A 27,006-nucleotide genomic window follows, 5' to 3' on the forward strand; every position below is an offset into this window, starting at 1 on the left:
ACGACAGGCTGTACCTGATCAAGGTGACTTCCAGTCGCAACGTCAGCAAGTTCATTGAGCGGCAACCCTTCCAGGTTAGAGCTAACTATAGGTTGCTCTGTGACGCCTTAGAAAAAGAATTTTCGGATCCAATAGCGCAGACCGGCTTGGCCGCTGCCATTGCAGTTAGGCAAGGGAGGCAAGAATCTCCCCAACAATACTATTATCGCCTCTTTCAGGCATACTTTGGTTCCCAAAACGAACCAGGGATGGAGGAGGACATGAATTTCAAAACCCTCTTTGTGCAGAACCTCCATCCAAATACTAGTAATCAACTAGGTGTCTTGGCGAACCCGCGCACTGCAACCATCCAGCAACTACGCAGCCTTGCTGCGCTGGGATTTGCAAGACAAAGGCAATCCCATGCTAAACAGGCAAAGTCCACTACTATCTTGAGTATAGACAGTGACTCTTTGGAGCTGGAAGATGCTCCCAGTGGTGGAGAGCATACCGCAGTTGCACGCCCTCTCCAAACTAATCAGTTCTCTAAGGAACAGGAACAGTCTCTGATCCAACAAACTGATCGAAGTCGGAGAAACCGACGTAAATTTCAGGACCGGTTCCCTCGACATCAGCAGAGGTTGAACCGCCAGAAATTCACAAATGGTGACAACAAAGAAACCTCCCAACGAAAGAGTAACAACACAGGAGGTAAGTTTAAAACATCTCAATTTAGTCCAGAAGATCTCAAAGCCATCCTGCATCTTGTTGACCAGAGGAAAAGGGAGAAAAGCAGGAAAGCTAATTATCTCCCCATAGCAAGACGGTAGCCCCTACACCTCTTCAATCAGATCGCCTTGCAGACCAGCCCGACGTGGTGGTCGAAGAGCTTTATCTGGACCCCGGTGAACCTGAGCCCACCTCCTCACAGGGCCAAACACCAGTAGCTCCAGCGAATGGACTAAATGAATCTGAAAAGGGGAGTGAGAAATCAATCCCTCCTGGCGCAGTCTTGACAGTTCAGCTTGACTCGAAAGATGAGTCCCTTGATGAAGATGCATCAGCTATACAGGTTGAACCTCCTTATCAACAGTTCTTGTGCCGTCTCACTGAGCAAGGCGCTGCACGAAAACTTTACTTGCCCATGATACTTGAAGACACTTTTGTACATGAAGCTGTCCTTGATACAGCTGCAGACATAACCTTGATGTCATCAACACTGTTTGATACACTGTTAATGACAGTACGTCAGTCCAACAGGGACTTAAGACTCCAGTCCTGCTCTCTGAATATCCAGCCGTATGCTCCCACTGGTACAACACTGACATCCATGACCATGGTGAAACTGACCATTGGCTCAATGAGTTTCATCCATCCCGTGTACGTGTCTCCGCTTAATACAGTTCCCCTTCTCATCGGCAAAGACCTCCTTAACCGTTTTCAACCACTGATTGACTTCCAACGCTTGGAACTCTGGGCACAGGTTCACCAACCTCTGCCAATTCTTTATCCCAAAATTACTGTCGCTCAGTGCTGCTTCCTTGAGACCAAGGCGACAAAAATTTCAGGTCAAAAGATGAGCGTTGAAACAGACCACCTGCCTGTGTGGACACGCAGCGGTTTCATCAGCTCAGGTAGAAAACCGGACTGGAATAAGGTCATAGGTCACTCTAGCGCTCCTGGTCAGGACAAAGAGTCCAATGACCAAATTGGCACTTTGGCCAAACAGGCTGCCCTCGATGGAACGCTTTGGCACTTCAACCCAGACTTTCTCTCCCCCCCACCCTCCCCGACTGTCTGTGTCGTCGCGCTAGCTCCAGCTGCAGCCCAGTTTATGGCTTCTTTTTCCGGCCCTGGTCCTCCCTCGGTCACCCTGCTATCTTAGGTTCTGACCTTATCTCCCTCAATGTCTTGATCCAGCTATTCATGTGCTCGTCCCTGGCTCTCCACTGCCTCGGATGACGATGTCTCTGCCGCTGATCTTAATCTCATTGCTAGTGTGGCATGTTTATTCTGTGTTAGATTCACCTCTGCACCTCGTCACGGGCCTTCTTGTGTATGTCTCTGAACACCTCACTTTGCCTGCGCTCGTGGGTCCTCAGAACCACAGGGGGGTGATGTTGATGCATGCCCATGACTCTCCGTACACAGGCCAAAAACAAGCCAAAGACACTCAGAGTACTTGTCCAGCTGACCTATTTGCCACACATGCAAAAAGACGTAGCCGACAACATCAAAGGCTGCTTAGTCTGCTGCCAGTTCCAACTGTCAAACCTGCTCCACAGAACCCCCTTGCAACAAAAGTACCTCCTCTCCCATGTCAGACCTTCAAATTGACTGGGGTGGTCTGCCAAGTCGGGTCAATTCAGACAGAGGAACACATTTCACAGTTGATGTTATGCAACATCTATGGCAGTCACTGGGTGTGAAAGCTGACATACACATTTGCTACCACCACCAGGCTTCTGGCTGGGTGGAATGGACAAAGCAAAACGGTTGTCAACACATTGAAAAGTATGTGACTGAAGCTCACAAAATTACAAGAACAGGGAAAATCGGTCTTAAATGGGTTTATCACAATCAGATCAAACCACACAGATGTCCCGTGGGACTTGAAGGACATATAGCGTCCCAACACAGTCCTAAGAAAAGCAGACTTCTATAGTTGTTTGTTAGCAAAATAGAGGAAGTTTTATTCTTATTCTGTAAGGTTAATTGTAGCAGATATTGTGAGAGTCTGGCATTTCTTTGATACGTTTTCCATCATCTGCTGTCTGAAATTGTTCTAAAGTTTCTTGGGTTGTTTTGTTTACAAGTGGGGGTGGTTCAGCACCCACTAGTGACAAGTTAATTTGGTCTAACCTATAACGGTTTAGCTTTCGCAATCTTTAAGCAGATTAGTAAATTTACTTTATCTTAGACTTGTGTACTTTTATTTCAATTATTTGAAACACGTAACTGTACGACATGCAGATTACACTGTTCTACGACGAACTATCCGTTTCATAACCTTAAAAGCTCTGACATGTCTCCGTCCATGCAAGGTGTTATGCCAAAAAACCTTTGGTAATCAATTAGTGTAAACAACAATTGTTCAAATGAGGACAAATGAGGCTCATTGACCTTTTATATATATATAAATGTATATATATATGTTTTCCTTGTCTTTTGTTGTTGTTGTTACTATTCATCATGTTTATTATTCACCAAGTAGATTTCATCATCCACCAGAATAAACACTGATCAATAGCATAGGAAACACTATACTACAAAGACATCAACTCTGGTCATGGGGATTGTTGTTATGCCACTTATTCTTCCCAGCCAAGGACTGCCTGCACCTTTGCGATCCAAAGCTCCTGGAAATCTCGCATTGAATCGAGTGGGGGAATGTAGTGGACTGCCTTGGCGTGGTCATTACATTTGTCCCTCTGAGGAACTCCAGAGCTCAATGTCCCCTGGGCAAGTGGGGGACACGTCAAAGAACACTGTTTCACGAACCCAAAACATCCAACAGAGGGTTGTTAATTAGCAACTTATACTCCCCTGGGGATGTCTGCAAACACGCTCTGGCTAGCAAGCCATCGGAAAGTGTTAGTATCTGACACCCTCCATCCTGACATATGGTGGAAGGTAAGCACTCCGAAGGTCCCATCAGCATACCACAGGATGTAAGGCATCTGAACGACCTCCTGATCACCCAAGCAATACCAAACAACCATCGTATTGCCTCCCCTGCTGAGATGACCAACTGGTCGAACATTGGGTAAAGTCATTATATAACCCTGTGTTGTGATAAACATCTGACAGAATGACTTGGACCAAGGTTGTAAGTTAAAATTTCCCTTCTTCCCTAATCTTTGTGACTGGGGGTGAGGTTGTCTCCATGCTTCAGTAAGCAGATAGGAGCACCTCCCATTCTTTTCATCTCATGTAATTTGAATGAGTTAGGTAAAGTACGTTTTGTTCCCCTTTGTTATAATGGAGCTATACTGCCATCTAGTGGTCTTAGTTATTAGTAAGCTCGTAACCAACTTTGTAGTTATATCGTATTTTGAATTCATTGTATAATGTTAAAAGTAATCCAATATTTAAGTAATCACAAGTTTTTTTGGATCCATGGTACAATGTTATGTTATGTGTGGTCACATATTTCACAAAATTGAGCAAAGGATCTTCAGAATCATGTATTTACGTTATAAATTACTTTAGGTCTCTAACATGCATTTGAAGTTACTGTGATGAGACTATAGTGATGAGGAGATACGTGAATTTATACACCACAGGTTAGATCGCGTAATTCGTCATAAAGTTCAGAACATAAATGTCTCCTAAATTACATTAGGTCTTTTAGAAACTTATACCAGATGCGCGATCGCTCGGTGCAAAAGTTCGCTAACTCCGCCTTCCATCCGCACCCCCAAATCGAAAGATAAAAACTGAGTGACTCTCTCTAAAGTCAGCTCAGAGCTCTCTCTCTCTAAGCTCACTCTTCTCGAGGCTTCTCTCTTCTCTCTTCTGAAGTTTTCTTCGCTCCTTTTTACATGATTGCGTCTCGTGCATCCGCGCGCCTTTTCTTTTCTTCAATTTTATAAGCGGGGCGCAACAATCACCAGAGCTTTGCTGAACTTTAACTTTTGAAGCCATTTTCTTTTAAATCCTCTTTGACGCTTTTCTTTATACCAGTTTTGGTCAGTAAAGACACTTTTGGTAATTCGTTTTTAAGTAAAATCAAATTAATAATTTAAAGTGACTCCCTCAGACCAGTGGGATTACTTTGATTATTTCTGCGAGTTTTAACTGAGAAGGACACTCCGCGATTCGCCATCAACTCTGCCACGGATCTAGAAGCAACACCTGCTGCACAAACTATCAGCATCCGTTGCCTGCCCTTAAGGACTTTGTTCAAAGACTTTTACCGGTTCGCTGAGGTTGAACACCGAGGGCCAGTTAAAGATCGCCGCACCGACTCCACCTGCCCGGCCGCCGCCGCCTTTCAGCGGGTCACCTCGTCTGGAAGACGCGCCGCAGCTCTCCCCTGGAGTGACGCGAGGACCTGGACCTCCCCGGAGAAGTCTAATCAAGTCGACAAAAGTAGGCAGAATAACATTTTCTAGTGATCAGAGTTGATGTCGTATAGCGAAGCTTTAATGCCAAATTTCTAAATTCTACGTCACCGTTCAGTGCGCATCCACGCTGTAGACGGTCACGTATTTCCTCCACTATCATCCATAATTAATTATTTACATCACCTGAACATACATCACGTAGGTTCCCTTTTATGTATTCTCTGTCTTTTTATATGTCATATTATTTCATCTATTTACTCTTCATTTTATTAGTCTAAATAAATTATCCTCATTTATCGCCAAGTCGTTGTCTGTGGGTATTATTTCATGAGCGAAACAAGATCAATGTATACAGAATAAACGGTACAGACTATGAGATTGATTTAAGTAATGACATGTCTTAACACTGTCACAATTTAAGATTTAATTTTCTCCTGAATGGAGAATGGTGCCCCTTTTACTTTAACGAGTGCAAAATCCAAATTTTAACGTAGTTATTAATAACCGCTACACATGCGAGACAGAATTAGGTACATGTCATGATATTTACCCGTGTAAGTTTTGACATGCATGTTTCTGTGTGAATTTTTCCTGTCACATCCAATCAGGTTACTACAGGAATTTACAGGACCTGTCTCCACTCCCGCTGCTGTTTTCGAACTTAGTTCTTTGATTTCTGTGCCGGAGTTAGAACATATCTCTTCTTGTGTCGTTAATACCAAAACATTCTCTTTTATCCAAATAGAAGAATGATTCTCAATGCACTGCACCAAATCACAGTGTGAATAAATCAACTTTCTCTGTAACAGTGTAACAGTTACTTTCAAGAGGCCATGCAGGCACTCTGTGAAAATAACAGTCGAAGCCACAGCTGTGGATTTGATTTGATTTGATTTATTTTGAACATGTAAAATAGAAAATTGAAAAAAAAATCACACAAAAACAGACATACAAAAGAGTAATAATTACCGACCATGAAAAACATAAAGAAAAAAAAATGCTTGACTTGATGACTTGATTTACATATTCGAAAAGTAGTTGGAAGAAGTAAAAACTTATTCAGTCCCATCTCATTGAATTTAAATCACCCAGCTTCCTTGTTCATTTAAACCTATACTGTAATTAATTGAGAATATACATACACCCACATACTCAAAATTAAATATATGTAATTTTTCATTATTATTTACAGAAAAAAGAGGAAGATAAAGTAGGAAAAAAATTAATTTTAAGTAACCAAATAACAGTAACCCCTGCAAACACCTGATGATTGCCAACCTCCCCCCTTCCCTGTACCTCCTGAAAATTATGTTTTTATACATTATTTTAAACATTATTTTATGTCCATACATGTCCACATCAAAACTATGCCATAGTTTCACTCCACAGATTGATACACAGAAACATTTTCTGGTGGTACGAAAACTGAAAGATTTTAAATTAAAATTTCCTCTTAAATTTGCAACCCTATTTTCTGTAAGTAGGTTATTTCTAGCCTTAAACATTATTTGTATTTAATAGTTTTGACTGTAAGAATAATGAGTTAGTGTTATCGAGATATCCGTCATTGTGAAAAATTCGTATTGCTCTTCTCTGGAGAACAGAAAGTGAGTGTAATGAACTTTTGTAGTTGTTGCCCCAAACCTCCGCACAGTAATTAAAATATGGTGAATCTATTGAACAGTAGAGAATATAGAGTGATTTCTGATTCAGAACCTGGCTTGCTTTGTGTAGTACTAGAGTGCATGTTTACAGTTTATTTTGTCTGTGTTTAATGTGTGATTTCCAGCTGATTCTATCATCTGTTGTCACCCCAAGAAATTTATTTTGAATTTGAATTTTGAATTTCAATCCTATCTATCTGTACCTGTACTTGCAAATTCATTTTACAAATACAAAATAACATCACCTTTGTGTTGTTCAAGTTTAATGATAACATGTTTCTATCGAACCATACTTTTAATTTGACTTGTCATATTAACTGAATCTCCATGTCTGCCTTCTTCTGCTTTGTGCGTGTGACCTTTCACAGGCGACCTGGCGTCAGACGATGAGTACCTGGAAATCCCATCCATCTCCAGACAGAGAGCGGGGACGTATGAATGCACAGCTGTCAATGATATTGACACAGATGTCCAGACTGTAGACATCACTGTTAACTGTGAGTCCAAAGCTTTGGCTGCAGGATTTAAACATGTTGTATTTGAATAAGCATTGCTAAAAATGATTAGCTGATTTATCAGTGAGTCTTTTGGCAGCAAAGAATACATCAGCTGTTTTGATCATCATGCAGTCATTTGAATCATTTATTATAAAAAAATGTGCAGAATATTTTCAGGTTCTAGCCTCTCAAGCATGCACACATGCTGCTTTTCTGGGTTGTTTATCATGGCCAACTGAATAGCAGTGTGTAGTTGGACTGTCAAAACAAATTAAATAAGCAATTTACAGATGTCATGTTTGGACATCAGAATAAGATTTATTACCAAGTGGTTTTTATTCACAAGGAATTTTCTTTGTTTTTTTTAAACACACATTTAATAGAATATAATTATATTAAGATGAAATAAAGAATATGGTAAAGTGGTAAAGTACTACACCATTTAAATAACAAGATTGTCACAAAGAAAGGTTACAATTAAAATATGCCCAAAAAAACTTTTTACAGATTTTAACAAGAAAATGACCAGACATTTACCAAAATAAGAAAAGAAAATCAAAACAAAAATAATAAATAAGTAGATAAAATAGTTAATAATTATAATGATGATAATAATTAAGAACCTTTTACATTTTACTTTTTTACATTTTTCCCTTTGTTTCTTCCCTCTCTCTCTCTTTCTCTCTCTCACTCACTCTCTCTCTCCACCTCTACCTTTTCAAAAAAATAATTTTCCAGTATTTTTATTTTCCTGATTTCTTGCATTTTGCTGGACATGCCAAGTTGCTCGGTGCCTTTTTAGCAACATTTTTGAAAGAAACCAATTTGCCTTGCTTTCAAAGGTTTAAATGCATGTAAAGACATCTGAACGCAGCACAAGAAAACTGGTGAGGTTTCAGAGGATCAAAAAAAGTACTATAAAACAACAAATACATACAAAAAGTTGTTTCAGATTAGATATTAGAAAGGGGATGTGAAAAAGTTCACAGAAGCAAATATGTGCAGAGATAATAGTCCAAGGAGTGTGTTAATATAACACATTTAGTGGTATAGTGCATGTAGTGAAAGACACTGTATAGTGATTTAATCAGTAAATTAAAGTGAATAATTAAAGTCTTGATCAAACATAGAGTCAATGGTTGCAACCTTAAACAAGGAAAGTTTGTAGTGGGGGACATTACAATATTTAACTCTGCTGACTTAAGTGTCAGAACATACATGTTGCAGCTTTAAACAAAATGTATTTTCATGGACTTCATTCATTTATTGCACCCGCCTTGAACCATTTTTTTAGTTGTTGTTGACCTAGAGAAGACTTTGGTTGATTTCTTGTAACATTTGATCTTGATTTAATTTGGCATTATCTGTTTTTTTCCCTCCATTTGTTTTCCTGTTGGAACAATTAGTGCACAAAATCAAATGTACTTTCTGGAGTCAAGGAGAAGTTTGAAGTGGAGTAATTAGTCTGAGCCACTTTAATGTGAAATGCCTGCCAATTTTACTGTGTGATTATAAAAGAATCTAAGAAAATCGTTTCATCATTTCACTAATATACAAAAATGATTACCATTACTAAGTAAATCTTTTCAGTTATAATAATGAGATTTTTCTCTTTGGATTATTTGATAGAAAACTGAAAATCTAAGGCTTTTTGATATTAATCAGATAAAAAGACTAATAAAGACTCATTGGGGTTTATGAAATCACATGTTTTTGTGGAAAAAAAAGACATTTCATGGCTATTTATTGCCTAATTGAGAAAATAATCAGCAGATTAAATGATAATAAAAGTAGGTCTGCATAGTCACCATTTTTTTAGAATTTGTGGAGGAGCTGAATGCTCGACCAATGGCCACATTTTGCTTAAACAGCTACTGCAAACTCAATTAAATAATGTAAAGCTTCTTTGCTGCAAGAGAAACAGAAAGCATTGTAAATTCAAACAGTTAATTCCTCCTGATCAGTTGTGGACACCATGCGATTTCACCAGTGTATTAAATATTTTATTGTACTGAACTCCTAATTTCTGTTCACTTGTGGTCATGATGCAGCTAATGGCCAAAGGGGAGAGAACGCCCCGCCCCGTCTCCTCATGTCCTTGACTTGTGCTGCCTCGTGCTCCTGATCACAGTGCTCTTGTGTGTTGCTGTCTGCTTATAGATGCTCCAACTGTGTCAGAGGGCAGAGATGTTGGAGTGACTCTGGGCCAAAGAGGAGTGCTGGAGTGTGAGGCTGATGCAGTGCCTGAGGCAGATTTTGAGTGGTATAAAGATGACAGAAGGTAATTTGTTTTACATTTGCATTTTACGCAGTCAAATGGAAGGAGCCTGTGTGTGTGCGTGTGTGTGTCTGTGTCTGTTTGTGTGTGTGTGTGTGTGTGTGTGTGTGTGTGTGTGTGTGTGTGGGTCTGTGTCTGTGTCTGTGTCTGTGCATGCTCACTTCATCGGTTTTCACAGTTATTGTGTTATTGATCATCTGCCAGTCATACAGGCATTACGATTACTGCAAATTGGTCCTAATTATTGATTAAATTATTATAACTGCACCTAGGCCTGTAGTTAATTTGGCAAGTGAGAAAAAACAAATAGACGTAGTTAGCTAACATTTTCTTCCTCCCATCGTCTAGGATCTTCAATGGCTTTGATGGCATGGAAATTGTGAACACTGGATCGCTGTCCAAGTTGACGTTTTTCAACGTGTCTGACGGAGATTACGGCAACTATACTTGTGTCGCCATCAACAAACTTGGGAGCTCAAACACAAGCTTCCTTCTGTATGGTGAGTACATCAATCTGGTTTCTGTAAAAAAAACTACAGACAGGGAAATATAAGTAAATTGCTTGAGTTTATTACAAAAGTACTAATAATGGAGGATTCGAAAGGATTCGAATACTAGTAATAATTTGCAACTTTTTTCTTCATGAGTGTTTTCCTCCATTCAGCTTCTCTCCATCGGAGTGATTCAGTCTTGATGTATTTCCTGAAAGCATTTACTTTTAGTTTTTTTAACATAAATGTATCCATATTTATGACTCTAAATCTTATGTTATATAGAATGTTGTGAATTCATGTGCAGGCAATTGTACAGTATATTGTATAAAGAAAAGATAAAATATGAGACAAAGTCTGCCATTAATTTGAACTTTTTATTGTACATATGTAGATCTGTACCCACAGTTTGTAGTGTTCCATCCATTATTGTATTCATGGAACTAGATTTAGTGTCCCAAGACGGCATCATATGGAGTGGTGCAGGGATGACATTTATTTGTAGGCCAATCCTGGATGTGAACATCATCCCGGTTCCCTTGCCAAAAAGCCTATGAATTTTTTCCATTGGATTTTGAGTTATTGCAGAAAATAAGCTCTGTGGCAAACACACTTTTATGATACTTACGGGTTTTGTTCAGCAAGATAATCTTGACGAACATCTCTTTTATGTTTTGAAGTTTAAATGTAGTCACAAGTAGTGCAAAGCTAATGTTAAACTAAAAACAAACTACACTGCGGTTGCATGACCTTAATGTTGCCACCATGAGGAAGCTGTAAAGCCATGTTCAGTGTGATGATATTCTGTAGTCTCATTTATCCTCTGGTTAGCAATCGTCTTTTTTTAAAGACATGGAAGTACTTTACATGAGGGGATACTTACTGACATAGTTTATGTCGTAGAAAAACGATAAAGTCTCTTTAACTTGTGTTAACCACAGATCTTATTTCAGGCACCAAAAGCCCATTTAAAAACTGAGGAAACCAGGAGTGCTGAAATGCAAACTCATATAAGTTTTCATGCTTTTGTGTTTTGGGGCTTGAGCTTAAGAGTCCATATCTGGCTCAGCGGGTTGTTTCCCACTGGTTCCCCCGTTGGTGAGAGGCAATAACCAATAACTAACTTTTTTTTGAGTGATTGTGGATGGGAAAGAGCTGTTAGCCTCATTCTTCTCTACGTAAATGTGGTGGCATTGTGATTTAATCAAAAGTACAAATCACAGATCCCTTTGGTGATTCAAATAGTTTGCAAAAGAAGTTTGAAATGCTCAGTTGAGTTGAGTGTGAGAAAATAGAAATCACTCTTTGCTGTCCCTCACGCCCCAGGTGCAAAGTATCCCATAAAGATTGTGATGCTTTCTGTGAAGAATGAGGCAATGAGGAACATTAATGTAGAAGATATCTCTGTCTGAATGACAAAATGTTGTCACTTAAACAGACTGATGAAACCAGTAATGGTCAGAAAGGGGGTTGCTTTGGGACAGTGGGTGTCAAGTGACCTGCAATTCTGCCTGATGTGATCCTGAGGGCTTGCTTTAACCCTTTGAAACCTGAGCAAATTGACTTGATTTCATTCAAAATGCAGAAAGAAGGCACTGAACTTTACAAGAAATCACAAAAAAATAGCCCTAAATAAGTACAAAATAAATAAATAAATAAATTGAAAACATAAAACAAAAAAAAGAAAGGAAAGTAACAGGACAAAAAAACAGAAATGACTTGAAAAGGTGCTGAAATAGAATAAAAATAAATAAATACAAAATACATAGATAATTAAAACAAATCAAACAAATCTTTTTCTGTTACCTAATTTTGAATATATATTCATAAAAATTATAAAGATAGTTTTCTTGATATTTTTCCCTGGTTAGTAATTCTCTCATTCTTTATTTTATTTTGGTTTTCTAGCTAATTTCCCCATCACCTTTTACAAAATAGTTGCAGTTTGAAGGACATTTAATGCCAAGCTGCGGACTGCATGTTTTCCCATGTTTTTGAAAGAGATCAAACCAATGTGCTCATGTTCCAAAAGTTTAGATACTTGAAATGGGTCCGAACGTAGCACAGGAAAACTGATAATGGTCCAGGTTTTAAAGGGTTAAAACAAAGAAATAAGCACAGATGTGTTGCTATAATCAACCTTGCAGCTTTTCTCTTCATCAAAACTGTCAGAATTTAGATACTGTGATTTCAGCTTTGAAATTGAATTATGACACCACCTGTACTGAATCACTTTGAACACTCAAGTATGTAACTGTGCCGCCGCGATGTAAAAGTCTATTCAGCAGCCTTTACTTTCCAAGCTTTTCACAAGTACTGTCAATGATTTTTTGCTGTTCTGTTTCCAATATGTTGCTCTGTTCCATTTTGTCCCCCTCGTGTAGTGGTAATTGAACCCACTAGCTCAACGCTATTGCAAGGTTAGTATTCTGCACCAGCATGCACTTCAACTGTCGTGGATCGAAAGTATTAACTGCATGCTGGCACATGACAAACAGCCATTTTCACAAACCTGAAGTTAAGGCTGCGCCGTCAGTGGAGTTATACACAGTGTTTGACAAGAAGGAACAAATCATTTCTGGGCTCTTTGATCCTGTCAAAACTGTGCTGTTTCTGATGACTCTTTGTTCGGTTTATAAATTGACACGTTAAAGCTGCACGGCAGGCAGCATCTTTGAAGAGGCAGCACGGCGAAGCAAAGCGCCATGCAAGTGTCACGTGAATCTTTGTGAAAATGGTCATTGTTTTTGCTAACCATGTTTCATCTTTCTCCTTTGCAAACCCTAACCGCCTCACTGTGTGACATGGCTTCATTTTGATTTTTGCATGCTCTTTCTTCCAATGTGAGTATTCGTCATCTTTCATTATTATCATTTGTGCTCGTGCTTGTACCTCTAGTTCTGACTCCTACACGCAAAATTGCAAACACAGAGAGTTGCAGAATCTCACTGCAAGCTAAAATGTTTCTAGTATCTGCAAATAGTGATTGCAGCTTTTAGATCTGTGGCGTAGATGAGCCCTGTGTGTTTCTAGAGCAGGCATGCGGAGCCGTGGCGATAGTGCAGAGATAAACACGTCACCCATCTTGTCATTTAATGTGTCCTTGTGACTGATGGTTGCAGCATCTTGTAAGCAAACCCACTCCATTAACACAACATAATTGTATTAATGCCTTTGATTTTGACTACGAGTGAACGTCATTATTCTAATTAGGCATATGCAGGATTAGGGATAATCCACTGTGGCAGGGTAATTGGATAGATGCCCCAAAGGGAACTCTGGTGAACTCATGGAAATCCAAGGGAAATGAGTAGTCATTGTGTTACAAGCTTCAAAGTAAAAAGTTCAAATTTGTCCTCAATCCTCACACAATGCAGTCTTTTAGATGGAACTTGCCTCATCCCTGAAAAGAGCATGATGAAAATATGATGTGATTCAGTTTTTGCATCATAAAATTCCATTGTGTTTGAGCTGTGCAATCACTGTAACACTAAAATGCTACAGGTGCATAATAGTGACAAATGAATAGTGACAAATGAAACTGCCATTTTTATTTTTATTAGTTTTATAAATTATTTAGACTCTTGCTTGCCTTTTTTTGTTAAATCAAAGGAAAATAAGATAAAGCATATTTCTCCATTTTGTTTTCTGATTTACTATGGTTGTAGATTAATGAGTAAGTATCAGATGAACCAGTTTGATATGATAAATTTTACTCAAAAGACTTTACAAAAGATCATGTTATGGCATCTTGGACTCAAGAACCTGATATGCTGGAAAATATACAAACAAGTGTGCTATCACTCTCTTTATTCTCCACATATCTTCCACTATTTACTATATTTAATATTTTTGCCCCAGTCGAGCTCGAAATATTTGCCAAAACATAATTGAAATAAGCATTAAATCTGTTATAACTGACCAAAGCAGACCTTGGAGTGAAAGCATCATTCTAACAAACAAGGATTTAAACACATTCTTAAATAAGATGGAAATTCAGGTACACTTTAATTGAATACTCTGTCCACAAACTATATCATAATATAGTATTTGCAACATTCAACAGCTTATAGATTCAACAATTCAACTGTTTCACTTTGTCTTTACACTTACCCGCGGAAACCTTAAACTTTGTAACAATGCAATGTTCAGCTGGGAAACCTTCCTGGCGTTTATGTGGATGCCACCTGACACACTCCACCTTCCTAAACACAGTCTCAGACAAGTATACCCCCTTATGGCAACGGCACTACTCGCTACGGTGGCCCCTTCCAGCAGGACAATACACCATGCAGATACTGCTCAAGAAAAGCCTAAGGAATGTGACAAAGGCCTCAGGGGGTTGACCTGGCCTCCAAATTCCCCAGATCCCAATCTGATCAATAAACCATGGTGTGTGTGTTGGTACTCAACCCTCACTACCCACAAGACTCAAAGCATCCATCAGCAATGCCCCAGTGCCAGACAACACAAGATACCCCCCAGAGGTCCTTTGTCCATGCCTCATCAGGTCTGACCCAAGTCTAATCCAAGGAGGCCTCACTATGGATCGGGGGTACCTCTGTGGTATCGGCACATCCCGTAATTCAAAGTTCCTCAGGGGCAATTCCCAAGCAGTTTTTGTAGTGTGGCATGGTGCATTGTCCTGCTAGGGGGGACACTGCCATTTGGAAATGCTGTTGCCATGAGCACAGTGTGCAACAGAGTTTGTGTGGAAGGACATCATCAATTGGCATCCACATGTAAGCCTGCACCCAAGGTTTTCCAGAAGAACAATACATTGTAACAATATCACTCCATCAGCCAGTGGTTTTAATATTTTGGCTGATTAGTGTATGTGTCTCGGTTCACTGGGGGGGGGGGGCACAGAGATACCTTACAGAGTACACAGAGATTGCCTTTTGCAACAACTTATCTTTATGAAAGTAGTTTTTTCTCAGTCACCAACCTGAAAAGCGTTGATATGGCCTTCTGCCTGACAACCTTCAGACACAAAGTTCTATATGCAATTCAGTTTAATACAGTATGTGTAGTCGGGGGTCCCTGCTCTGTCTGTCTTTCAGCTAAGGGGTCCTTGGCTTGAAAAATAATAGAGATCTCTGCTTTATACTATACGTGAAAATTCATGAACATATTTACCGCACATATTCTCTGAGCAAATTAAGTAGAACTTGATTGAATGGTTGAGTCAAAAGTTCACGTTCAACTGAGAATATTAACATACTTACCAAACTGTCACATATACTCTACAGATAATCTGTTTATCATCTACAGACAAAGCGAAACAGTATAATCTCATTTAAGAAGGTGTTGAAATGTTACAAATACTCTATATACCATCAGTAGGAGGCTATTCAAATAAAACGTTATCAGAATTTCCATTTAGAAAGACACATTTTCCAAAAAAAGAGTTGTTAACACCCTGAATGAAATCCTGTGGGCTTTTAGAGCAGTTCTCAGTACAAAGAATGACCTTGTTGAAGATAGAATGACCCTCTTTAAACAACAGATGCTGAGCAATGTTCAGTGCTAATCCTTAGTGCTGCATTTGATGCTGCAAACCATGTCATTTTGATCAGCACACCCAAAAACAAGTGCACTATCTCACCTCCTACTTCACAAATGGAAGCTTTCAATATATGTATCATTACCATTTAATGTGCTGTTCATTTATAGTTCAAAAAAAGACTGATTCCCACCTCTGGTTTCCTGCTTCCATTGCCATTATCATCTTAATAATTACACATCCATATTCAGCCATGTCTGTTTGAGAAAACAAATATTACCAAACAGGATGCTTGTCAGTCATGAACTGTCTCTTAGAAATGCCTTTAACAAGAATAACTACTAAAAAACAAACCACTGAAATGAACTATTGTATCTGACAGATACAAGAAGATATAGTTGCATATTCTGAGTATTACGAGCGAAGCATGATTTCAACAAAATATTTTAAGGACATAGATTTTTTTTTTTTAAAAAAAGGAGTACCAAGAATAGATCCTTGAGGTACTCTATATATGGATGTAGTGTCTATTTGGCATCAACATTAAACTTATGTTATTATTATCCAACAAGCAATCAAAAATGTTTCTACTGTGCTTTTAAATTGTTGCTGTCCTCCGACCAATACTGTCTATAATTTGCATAATGATACTAATTTGTTTTACCAATTACGATGTGTGGAGAAATGAAAAATCTCCCAGGATTATGTTTATTAGCAATAATGTGTTTCCACCCAAGGAAGTGCTACACTATTAAAGCCCCAATCTCCATGTCAAGGTTCGGGCTGAGTGGTGGTCCTGTAAAGTTCAGGACATCCTGAGTTCCACATGCGGTTAAGTGTAGATAACAAATCTTTTTGCTTATTTGTTCAAAGATCATGGATTGGTATAAATGTTAATAATAGCTCACCTGATGCCGACCATCCGCATATCACTCTGGCAGTTCTCATTCGACGGCATATAATAACACCATAAACGGTTCTGTCCGGCTGCATTCTCAGCTGACACTTTCCAGCAACATATCATGCGTATGCGAAATGTGGCTTTTGGCGTCGGACCTTATGCTGAAAGCACTGCAAAAGCAGCAGAATTTGATGACTTCACAATGAGAACGGGCCGGCATCACAGCAGCAGAACAGGAAAGTGAGTAAGGAAGCTGCTATTATATTACATGAGTAAAGTCCATGTTAATGCCATGTGACTAATAAAACCTTGTAGTCCATACCTGCTAATCAACAGTAACTCTAAACAATGAACAGTAATCTTTCTGTAATTAGTAATTACAAAGGCCTTCACTAGTTAACATGAAGACAATTCAGAGTAAAGTAGTCACCCTGTTTTCACACAACAAAGCTATAGGTTTGAACTTTAAAGTCATACTGTAAACATATTAACCCTTTGAAACTTGAGCAAATTGTCTAGATTTCTTTGAAAAATAGGAATAAGGCAGTGAGCCACAAAAGAAGAAATTAATAAATTATTAAAAAGTACAAGAAAATTACCTAAAAATAAGAAAATAAGTTTGCAAAAGTGCTTAAAAATCATAATAATTCTGTAACATTATAAATATAGTTTTGGAATTGCTTTTTAAAAATCATTTTCTAAATGTTCTAATTTGGGGTCTGAGCGCAGCACAGGAAAAGTGATTTTGCTCCAGGTTTCAATGGGCTAAACCATGAAATTGTCATCAAGGAACAGGCAGTTATTTCAATATCTTTCCCCCTTCTTTCCCCTGTCAGGACCGAGAGCAGTTCAAGACGGCAGCGGCGGTGCAATGGGAGTGCACTCACACACCTGCCTCCTCTTCATGGTGATCCTGCCGTTCCTGCTCAGATTTTGAAGAGGAATGGGTGTGAACACAAGTATTGCGTGTGTGAGCGTGTGTGCGTGTGTGGGTGTGTGAGTTGGGGTGTTTTTTTTTTTTTCTTTTTTTCAACTGGAACCATAAACTGATGCACCGTGAGTGCATGAAGTATCCTGCTACATAATGATGTTGACCCACTAAATAAGTACGTAACAAAAGTTTGTGTTTTTCAGAATTTAAGGATGTAACAAATGTTTCACATTTTAGTTGTATTATGTTGGAAATTTTCTCTCTAAATTATATTATTCTGGATTATCTCTTTTTACATATATGTCTCCGATAAGAAAAAAAAAGATTTTTTAATTGTGGTGTCTCTTATTCAAATGGATTTTGTCTTAGTTTTTAACTGCATTGCATATTCATCTCAACTCCAGGAAAAGGCAAATTTACAGCAAGTATGGGAGGTGAATGTTAAATACCTCAAAGTCAAACTGAGACACTGAAGCAGAAGGAATTTAGGTTACCCTGAGGCAGAAAGCCTGGTATTATCATATTTTAATCTATAATAATTATCATTCAGTCTGGTTGTTGAAACAGAATTGTTTTTGACCTTCAAGTATTTCTGTTCTCAGCATTGTAGTGATATACTTGCTGTTGTGTTATGCTAATCTTTTAATTTTATTTTTTCAATTATCATTTTGACTATTTTTGAGAAGGGAAAATATGAAGTTGTAATTATTTAGGACAGATATCCTAGTTTTATGTCTTTGTTGTCCTCATTTTTTTCCTTTACCAGTACAGTTGTACACAAAAATGGTGTCAAGAATAATTATGTTATAATTATGTAGTTAAAAATGGAGGAAGAGTTTACTCCACTTGTGTGGAGCTGATGTCTGACTTAAATAATGCAAATTTATTAATGCTGTTGCTACTTGTTTGAACTTCATGCCATTTCTACACGGCACAGTTATTTGAGAAAAAAATGTTCCTGTTCATGTTCCAAACCAGCACTGGAGGGTTAGAGACCACTCAGTCAGATCATGTTAATAGAACACTTTCTGCATGTATTTAGACAACGATAACCCAAAGACTTTAGCAGTTCGCACAGCATCATAATTTATAGGGTTTCTGTTCCCTAGTCTCACAGTAACGTCCGACAAAACACAGACACTTTTTCATAGTATTGTCTTTCACAAACAAGGGATGAACATGTTGTGGTTTCATATGGGTTTAACACATAACATCCAAGCTGTTCTCATGCACTGTTTGTAAGTTTTCCTACGAAAAGTAATGCACCAGAAGTCATAAAAAAAATCCAGCATAATGATGAGCCACTAGTTTGTGCCTCCATTTTTTGTAAAGGCTGTGATCACGTGAGCCGTACACTGATGGGACTAATGCCTGGGCAATACTGCAAGCATGAACAGCGCGTGACAGCTACCTCGCTGAACTGCTGCGGCTTGTACAGTTGATGTGTTAACACAGAAAGCGTTGTGTCTGCCGCACTGCTGCTTGCTACTATAATTAATGTATTTCCACAGAAAAAGCAGATACTCCAATACTTTCTCATCCTAAATCATCACATATCAATGCTTTGTCGGTAGACTTCTGTGTCTACGCATCATGCTCTAGGTGTCCTCTTGCATCTGCTGTTGGTGTTCAGGGATGCCGCAATCAACGTTGGTCAAATAAGGATTATTGTTAGGATTAAGCTAAAAGAGCACATCATGAGCTTTAGGAAAAAAACATCATGGTTTGGTTCTAAGTTAATTTGGGAAGCAAACACCGGACTCCTGGGCAAAAGTCCAGGGTTTGTTGGACCCATCCACTGCCCCTTCCGCTTGCCCCACAGGGACCCTTACATTCCTCATATTACATCATTACCGGCAGAGTTTCAACCTGACATCCACCAGTGGCATAACATATGGCCTTAGCACCCAGCTATGTCATGAAATGACACCACTGGTCCACATAACATACTGCCATGCTGGGTGCTCTTTAGTGGACTGGCACCTTATCATAACACTGTGAAAGGTTCTGTCCAGCTGTGTTACACACTGATGCCGCCCAGTGCCATGTCATACCACCATGACAGTTTGCTTTTGGCATTTATATGTTCTGCCAAAATCACTGACAAAGCAGCAGTATTTGATACCTTCAGACTGAGAACAAGCTGGATACTCTAACTAATTAAAGGAGTTGTCTAAGCCACTATATTGTCAGCATCACGTTCACACAAATATTTCACAATTAAAAAGCTCATGTCAACAACTGTTGGGATACCATCAACACAAACGTTGTTAGGGGGCTTTTATTTTGAAACAGAAAAAGGAAAGGTTAAGTTTAAATGTAAATATGTATATTTTTCATGTCTAATAAATCTAGAGATTGAAACTGTAGTGAAAGGTGGTTTAGGGTCAATACCATCAGCAGCCGATCCGCACAGGAGTGTGGCTGCTCTAACTTGTTAACATAGGCACCAAAAGAAAAAACAGCAGGTTTCGCAATGCACATGCGCTGCTCATATCGGCAGTGTGGCCTGGGCATAAAAAAGAAAGAAGACTCGAGCTGTCCACTTAGGACGCAGATTGGAGTGGTAAATGGGTCACAATACAAACTTTTCCCTGGGACTGTCCATAGGAGACTTTTGGAACTGTGAGAGCTTTGAGTCGTTTCTAGGTATGACCTCTATTTTTTTCCCTAAACCTAACCACAGTAACTCCTTAACTTTACAGTAATTATATAACTTTAGTTTAAAGAGGTATCATTATTCATGGGGTGCTAATTCGTAGGATATCATACGAACTGTTGAATGAGGATACATTGTAACATCACATAATATTTGGAAATCTAAAATTATAGATACCTTTAAACCAAAATGTACAGTGTGTGGTTTATGAGTGTGGCATGCACACCTGAACACGACATTTCCAGCTCTTCAAAAAGAAAAGAATTACAGGCTCACTGTACCGTATGTGAGCCAATTGCAATAACCGAGATTGATCAGAGGTCTGCGTAAAAAAAAAAAAAAAAAAAAAAGCTACAACTTCTCTTATCACTTGATATATAGCTTACATTGACAGAAAAGACAGGATTTGTGAGAAAACAAGAAAATCATATCTCTGTGTTTTATTATAGAGGATCAGCACAGACAGACTGGCATTTTGAAAGTAGCGTATCTGTTACCTTATTTTGTTGTGAGGATTTTATGCAACAATCAGAAACCTCTCACAGCACGTCAGCACGAATTAAAGCCAGTCATTTACCTTTATCACATTTCTTGTGTTGGCAAACATTTCACAACTGCCAGAGCACCCCCCCACCCCAGCTGAGTGACAACAGCTAAAAAGCAAACATTGTTGTACTGGTTTTGCAATGTAATGTGGAAGGAAATTTTTTAAACATCAAGCCCCTTTGCTTACTCCATATCATTGTGTGCAGCAAAAAAGGATTTGTTGAATTCCATTAACATCAAATAGGAACAGTGAGTTACAACAAATTAGTGTGTGTGTCTGTTTAGTGATGTGCTTCTTACACAGCTCTGATCAAGTGTGTTTTCACATATGGTTATTTTTTAATTAATGCAAGCTCAGTGGACACTAGGTAGACAGAAAAAGAGACAAGCGAGACAGAACTAGTGATCTCAGCTCTGCTCACCTTTTCCTCCACTTTTCCCCGGGTTGCCTCAGCTCGCGTGAGGTCCTTCATCCATGTCTTTTTTTTTTTGTTTTTCTTTCTTTTGAGCACAGCCCGGTTGTGGCTCTTTGGCATGACAAGATTTGTGCTTCTCGATGTGAAAAAACAGCCAATATCCAAAATCAAAATGGCATGAAACAAATAGGCCCATTATGGAAATTGATCAGGGTAATCATCAGCCGAATCTGACAGGCTAATCATGGTTTGTTTTCACACAGGAGACAAAGAGAGAGAGAGAGAGACACTGCAGACTATTATTTATCTCCATCACAGTGATGTTTGGAAATGTCATGGTAATTATTCCATCCCGGTTTGAACGATAGCGCCACTGATCTCACATCATTTTGCCAGATTAACCACATTTAAGATCTCCTCCTGTGGAGATCTGGGTTGGGTTTAAACAATCACAGCCAAAACTCCCTGAGTTCAGTCGAAAGGTGAGAAAGGAGCCAACTGTGCTGAATCAACATGTTAGTATCCCAACTCGTCACATGGTGCTGCTCCGTCAGTGACCACCTATGTATGATGTTTTAGATATCTTTCTGTGTCAACTGTTTACGCTTCAGGATGCCATCACCATGATGTAAACAAATGCATATGGTGCTGCACGGTCCTTATCTTTACACAACATGAGCACGTGGGAACCAGCGCGGACTGTCACAATGGTTAGGATTAGGCAACATAGTCACAGATTGTCAGGTTTAGGCAAAAGAGGTAAAGATGTAGAAAAAAAGACACACATCCACACGGGAAGTGAACTCCGGACTCTTACATGAAAGTCAGTTGTTTGTGGGATCCATCCACCTCCTCACCCGCCCACCATATAGTACACTCGCACATCTTATATTAGCTGATGCCATCCTTTTGCGTTGCATTGCACATGACCGCTTCCATCAGGCTACGTTCTCAAGTGCCAGCTCGTGCACGTTGCATGTGGACACGAACTGTTGACATCCAGCTGCCTGCCAGCACATAATAACAATGCCACTGGTTCTGTGCGGGTGTGTTCTCATCTGACACTGCCCAACTGCGTGCCAGCCAGATGGGGAAGGTAGCTTTTGGGGTCATGCTTGTACACCGAAACCACTGACAGATCAGACATATTTTACAAGTTCAGAATGAGAACAGGCTGGCTGAACACCTGGCTTAAAAATGTACCTGCAAATTTCACTTTACACACCTCACTTCATCTCTTTCTTTTAAACTCCAGACTGTTCTTATGTACTGTTTATACGTTTTCCTACAGAAGTAATGTACCAAAATGTATACATGCCCTAAACATTAGCCAGTAATTTGTGTATAAATTATGTTTTTGGGAAGCGGTTCCCATAAGGACACAAGTCGGGGCAGCGGATCGGTCACAAAATACAGGACTTTACTGGTGACTAAAGTTCGGAACCATTCTTAGTCATTTTAAGTGCATGTTTACTACGTTTCTTTTCCTAAACATAACCACAGTAACTTTACTTGCTTAAACCTTACCTGCATAACTTCACGATAAAGAAGTATTTCACCAATACAAAGTGGCTCCTCACATAAAACTAGGCTGTCTCTGCAGTAGAGAGACACAAATACTTTTGAAATTGGTGCTAAATGACAAGAGAAAGCAGAGAAAAGGGACTGTGGTATTTGATCTTGCTTAAAATGTAGAAAACCTACAATTACCAGAATGCATTGAACCAATAAACGCTCCTGCTGGTGGCTGATGTAATGTGACCTCATCTGTATGACACAATGGCGGCCGGCTAGAACTCGTGTTACAGTTAAATAGTAAACCCTAAAACATGTCTCTGAAAATATTTGTGGCAAGAAATAGGTAATTAGTATAATTTTAATCATTTCAAAATTATATCTATTTGTCTTCTCAGTTCAGTCAACTTAACATTTTAAAGAAGCCCAGACACTAGCTTTATTTAAGTTGAAACAAGTAGTTTATTTTTAGTGTCCAGGCTGTCTTAACTTTTTTAGGTTGATTGAATTTAAGACAAGACAAGTTGATTAATTACCTCAACTTGTCTTCTCAAATCCAGTCAACTTAAAATTTAAAGGTGGCCCAGACACTAACCTTTTAAGTTAAAACAAATTATTTATTTTGACAGTGCAACTAGATTATCTGTATCTGTATCAAAATGGGAAGAGTTTAAACCAAAAGTGGGTAAGGCCTAAACCCTGAAAGTGTAGGATCTAACCAGAAGTTGTTATTTTAAGCCTGAAACAGATATAGGTTGATTAGAAGTTGCTTAATTTATTATTTATTCAAGCTTCAGATCATTTTTTATCACAAGATTGAACATAGCTACCCAAAAGAGGATTTTCCCTCACTACGAGTATAGATATTGACACAGTTTACTCGGACAATACTTGTAAAAAAAAAAAAAAAAATACATTATCTGTACTAGATACTCGTTTCATCTGAGTACTCGGCTCAACCTTACCTTTGTGGGTGCATTTTTGTAGAGCATACGAACTGTTGTGTGAGAGTACGTTGCACATACGCATTTCACAGATTCTTCTGAGATTAAAAAATATTGCACATTTCCACCTACGCAATCTGTATAACAGCCAAGAACACACGGTAAAAACTGGTCATTGGTTTTATTTTTTACTACCTCCGAGCAGTTGCCCCATTATTTAACAGCACAGCAATTACCACCCTAAAGTATATTGAGATCTAGTCATGAGCGTACATTTGTGTGGGCTGTAATGACGGCGAGGCTCGTTCACACCCTCTTTACACCACACTGCTGTAATGTTTCTCCAGGAGTTTCTGAAAGGACAGTGCAGACAGCTGAATGTTTGTAGTGTATTGCTTTGTCCTTAATGATTATGATGTTGGGTTTTTTATGTTATATCAAATATAATTTGTAAATCTCTTGTCAAGCACACTGTTACTGAGGTTGAACACATGTAAGCTCTTACCTTTAACAGATCAGTGCAAAACGCTGCTGTCAAAATATAACATAGATGAAATGCTTTCCTCACACATAACCCGAGGTAAGGAGGTGATTGTATCATTGACTCCCCCTAATAATCTACCTAATAATAGTAACGCCACATGGTCACCATGGCAGCGATTCAGAGTTGAGGCTGCATGGAGCATCACAGACTACAAAACAAACTGCGCACATTATTATCCTGACTTCAGATGATCATTAAGAGGAACCCTGCCATTTCTTAATAGCAAACAGGCATATTGTTTATTAAGTCCGTTGAGATGTGCGGTCACGGACAAATCGTCGAAGCGCCGAGCTGAAGATGCAGCAAAGAGGCAAAGTACGGTCTGATCTGTGATCTGAAGATGCTGCCTTTTCACTGGAGACGTAAAGCACCTGTCAGATCACTGCTGGAAATCCTGCTAGATCATTTTCCGAAAGTTTTTGGCCTTGGTGTGAGCCGAGTGCAGCCTACAGCAAAGTATCTTCTTCATTTCCTTGTTCTTAAATCCCTGCTGTTTCGAACGTGTAACAAGAAAAGGCCTGTGGAGAAAACCTATGCGGGCTGCTTCTTTAAAGGCTTAATTTGGATTGTTTTCTGACCTGAGGCCTCTGCTGTTACTTTACACCACTGTTCTCAATGCATTTAGGGCACCGGTAGCCTCAAGGTTAGACGAGCTGGCCTGCAGAGCCACTAAACAAACACAATCACATTACATTTAGCAAGATGCTGTGCAATACTTTGTGTTGCACAACACAGCTATTTGCCATGTTACGGCTCATTTATTTGAGAAAACTCTCAGCTGGCCTTCAAATTGTCCCGTCATTAACTGGACTTGTCCTCTGTAGTGTGACTGCAGCTCTTTTCTCAATCATCCTGTTAATGCCAGTAGTCACTTTAGGAATTAAATACTATTAAACATTATTAGTTAAATTCTAAATACTAAAGTTCAAAATTAAACACTGATTGTTTCTCCACACGCTGTATGCTCCCAACAGCTACATATACACTCTTAGAATAAAGTTGCTTACCAGAACCATTTCAGGTTTTTTTTTTAGGGCATGTTTTTTTTAGCAGAACTCTGTTTTGGTTCTCCTTAGGGCCTTTAAGTATCCAACTGAAACACTCTTGAGGGGATCTACCTAGAACTTTACATAAAGGTCAATATCTAGAACCATCTGTGATAGGTTCAACCCAGAACCTCCCATGAGAGGTTCTACAAGAGAATCCTACTATGGTGTAATGGTTCCACCCACAACCCTTTCTGGGTGATCTACCTAAAAACTTTCCTCCTTCTAACTGTCATAACAAGAACCCACCCAAGGGATCTTACCGATAACCCTTTCATATCGCAAGGGTTTTATCTAGAACCCACCCAGGAGGTTCTTCTGAGAACCCTTTCATATTCCAAGGGTTTGATCTAGAACCCACCAACGGGATTCTACCAAAAACCCCTATATATTCCAGGGGTTTCATCTAGAACATACACAAGGGGTTCCGTCCAGAACTCTTTCATATTCGAAGGGTTTCATCTAAAACCATTTCAGGGGGTTCTGTGGAAAACTGTTTTATATTCCAAGGATTTCCTTTAGAACCCACGAAGGTGGATCTAAAAATAGTAATTGACTACATGACCCATAGATCTTTCTCCCATCAACCATGGTTTTAGTTCTTAATTGAATGCTTTTAGTTCTTACATAGAATGCTTGAGGAACTCTTTCTTTTAAAAAAGGGTTCTTCATAAGTAAATGGTTCTAGGTAGAACCTCATCCCTATTGGATTGACCCTTTTGAAACCTTTATTTTTAGAGTGTAACACACATCAGGGTCAGGCAAAGTGAACACAGCAGGTGTTGACATAACTATTTCAATGGGAAATGAAAATAATTTAGCATCTCGCCGAGAAAAATTAGGCGGCCATACTGCTGTTTCTGTCTGCATGGCATTAAAAACCTCTCTCTGTGCTTTCTTATTAGAGCAAATGCAAATGCTCCAAACTCCCACCAAGCATGACTTTTAAAAAGGATATGCAAGACGCACTGCAAGTTCCATTCAAGCCAAACTTATAATGATAAAATCTCGCAACCCGGGGAGAGGATCTTGGAAGTACGCTAGTAAAATATTTCTGACCCAGCCAAGTTCAGTGGGGAAACAGCACTAAGAAGGCCTGAATACACATAACTTTTCCTGTTTCTGTCTGACTCCAGTCAGCCAGTTCTGAATCGCAGCCCATGAAGGCTTATATTTTGGCAGTAGCGCTGCATATTTATGGTGATATGACCAATTCCATTGTCTGTTTGAAGACTGCATAAGGATGGCAGGACTCATTCTCCCTCTCAGCCCAAGCAAACATGGGCCCAGTTGGAGCTGAGTTTGGAGGGGGAAAAAAAATCTATGGATATATTTTCTTTCCTTTGTCTCCATATGTGCAAGGCAAGAGAGCAGTCTTTGAAGAAAATTTGATACCGTTTAAGAGAAGCTGACTGAGCTTGTATTGCACCTACCAGATAGTGCTATTCATTTTAGGTGTTTTGTGACATTTGTAATTTGCATTGGAGTCTGAAAGATTTTTGGATGTGAACTTTGGTTAGACATGAGAAATGAAACCTTTGCTTCAGCTGCCAGGGGATTGTCATAGCAGACGCATGAAGTAGTCTCATGATATGTTGGAATTTATTTTGGATGATTCACATAAATAAAATTCTGCCCTTTGCCTGGCTACAAGTTCACAGGGCTCTCTTCAGAGCGGATTGTCCTCAAGTGGAGGGGGACATCATGCTATTTGACTCCCTGCATTGTAAAGGGTTGTTGGTTCATATGTATTTTCTTGATGAAAAGTGTGTGCTCATATTTAAGACTGACAATAATAAAATGTTGTATCTTAAGATTGCGTACTTTTGATGTGTTTTATTTTCAGGTTTTATTAACCCTTTGAAAACACTGTCATCATTTGCATGATTCTGTAGAACCATCATTAGACCATCCATCCTTTCTGCAGCAGAAAGACTTTTGTCTTCATCAAGTCACATCCTTCCCTTCCCCTGTGTGCTGAGAAAAAATGGTATTTTACTGTAAAAATGTTGGTATTTCC

At 39.1% G+C, this 27,006-nt stretch overlaps 1 protein-coding gene across 5 annotated transcripts in view; it reads left to right on the forward strand.

Moving 5' to 3' along the window:
• The window catches only part of ntm (neurotrimin), a 574,312-nt gene extending 547,507 nt beyond the window's left edge, over positions 1-26,805 (forward strand). For 3 of the 5 annotated variants that reach the window (XM_042500021.2, XM_088088929.1, XM_042500020.2), the window contains 5 exons: positions 7,081-7,209; positions 9,370-9,490; positions 9,836-9,987; positions 12,363-12,398; positions 17,222-26,805. In XM_042500021.2, the coding sequence (XP_042355955.1) occupies positions 7,081-7,209; positions 9,370-9,490; positions 9,836-9,987; positions 12,363-12,398; positions 17,222-17,322 (539 nt within the window). In that variant the 3' untranslated portion in view covers positions 17,323-26,805. Of the gene's footprint in view, positions 1-7,080; positions 7,210-9,369; positions 9,491-9,835; positions 9,988-12,362; positions 12,399-12,876; positions 13,335-17,221 lie in introns of those variants that run through there. The other 2 variants (XM_088088927.1, XM_088088928.1) reach the window with 2 other exon arrangements.
• Positions 26,806-27,006: the final 201 nt, after the last annotated feature.

The sequence above is a fragment of the Plectropomus leopardus genome, chromosome 15 (genome assembly GCF_026936395.1).
Source record: "Plectropomus leopardus strain MGB_pleo_1.0 chromosome 15, ASM2693639v1, whole genome shotgun sequence".
In the NCBI taxonomy this organism is placed as follows: domain Eukaryota; kingdom Metazoa; phylum Chordata; class Actinopteri; order Perciformes; family Serranidae; genus Plectropomus; species Plectropomus leopardus.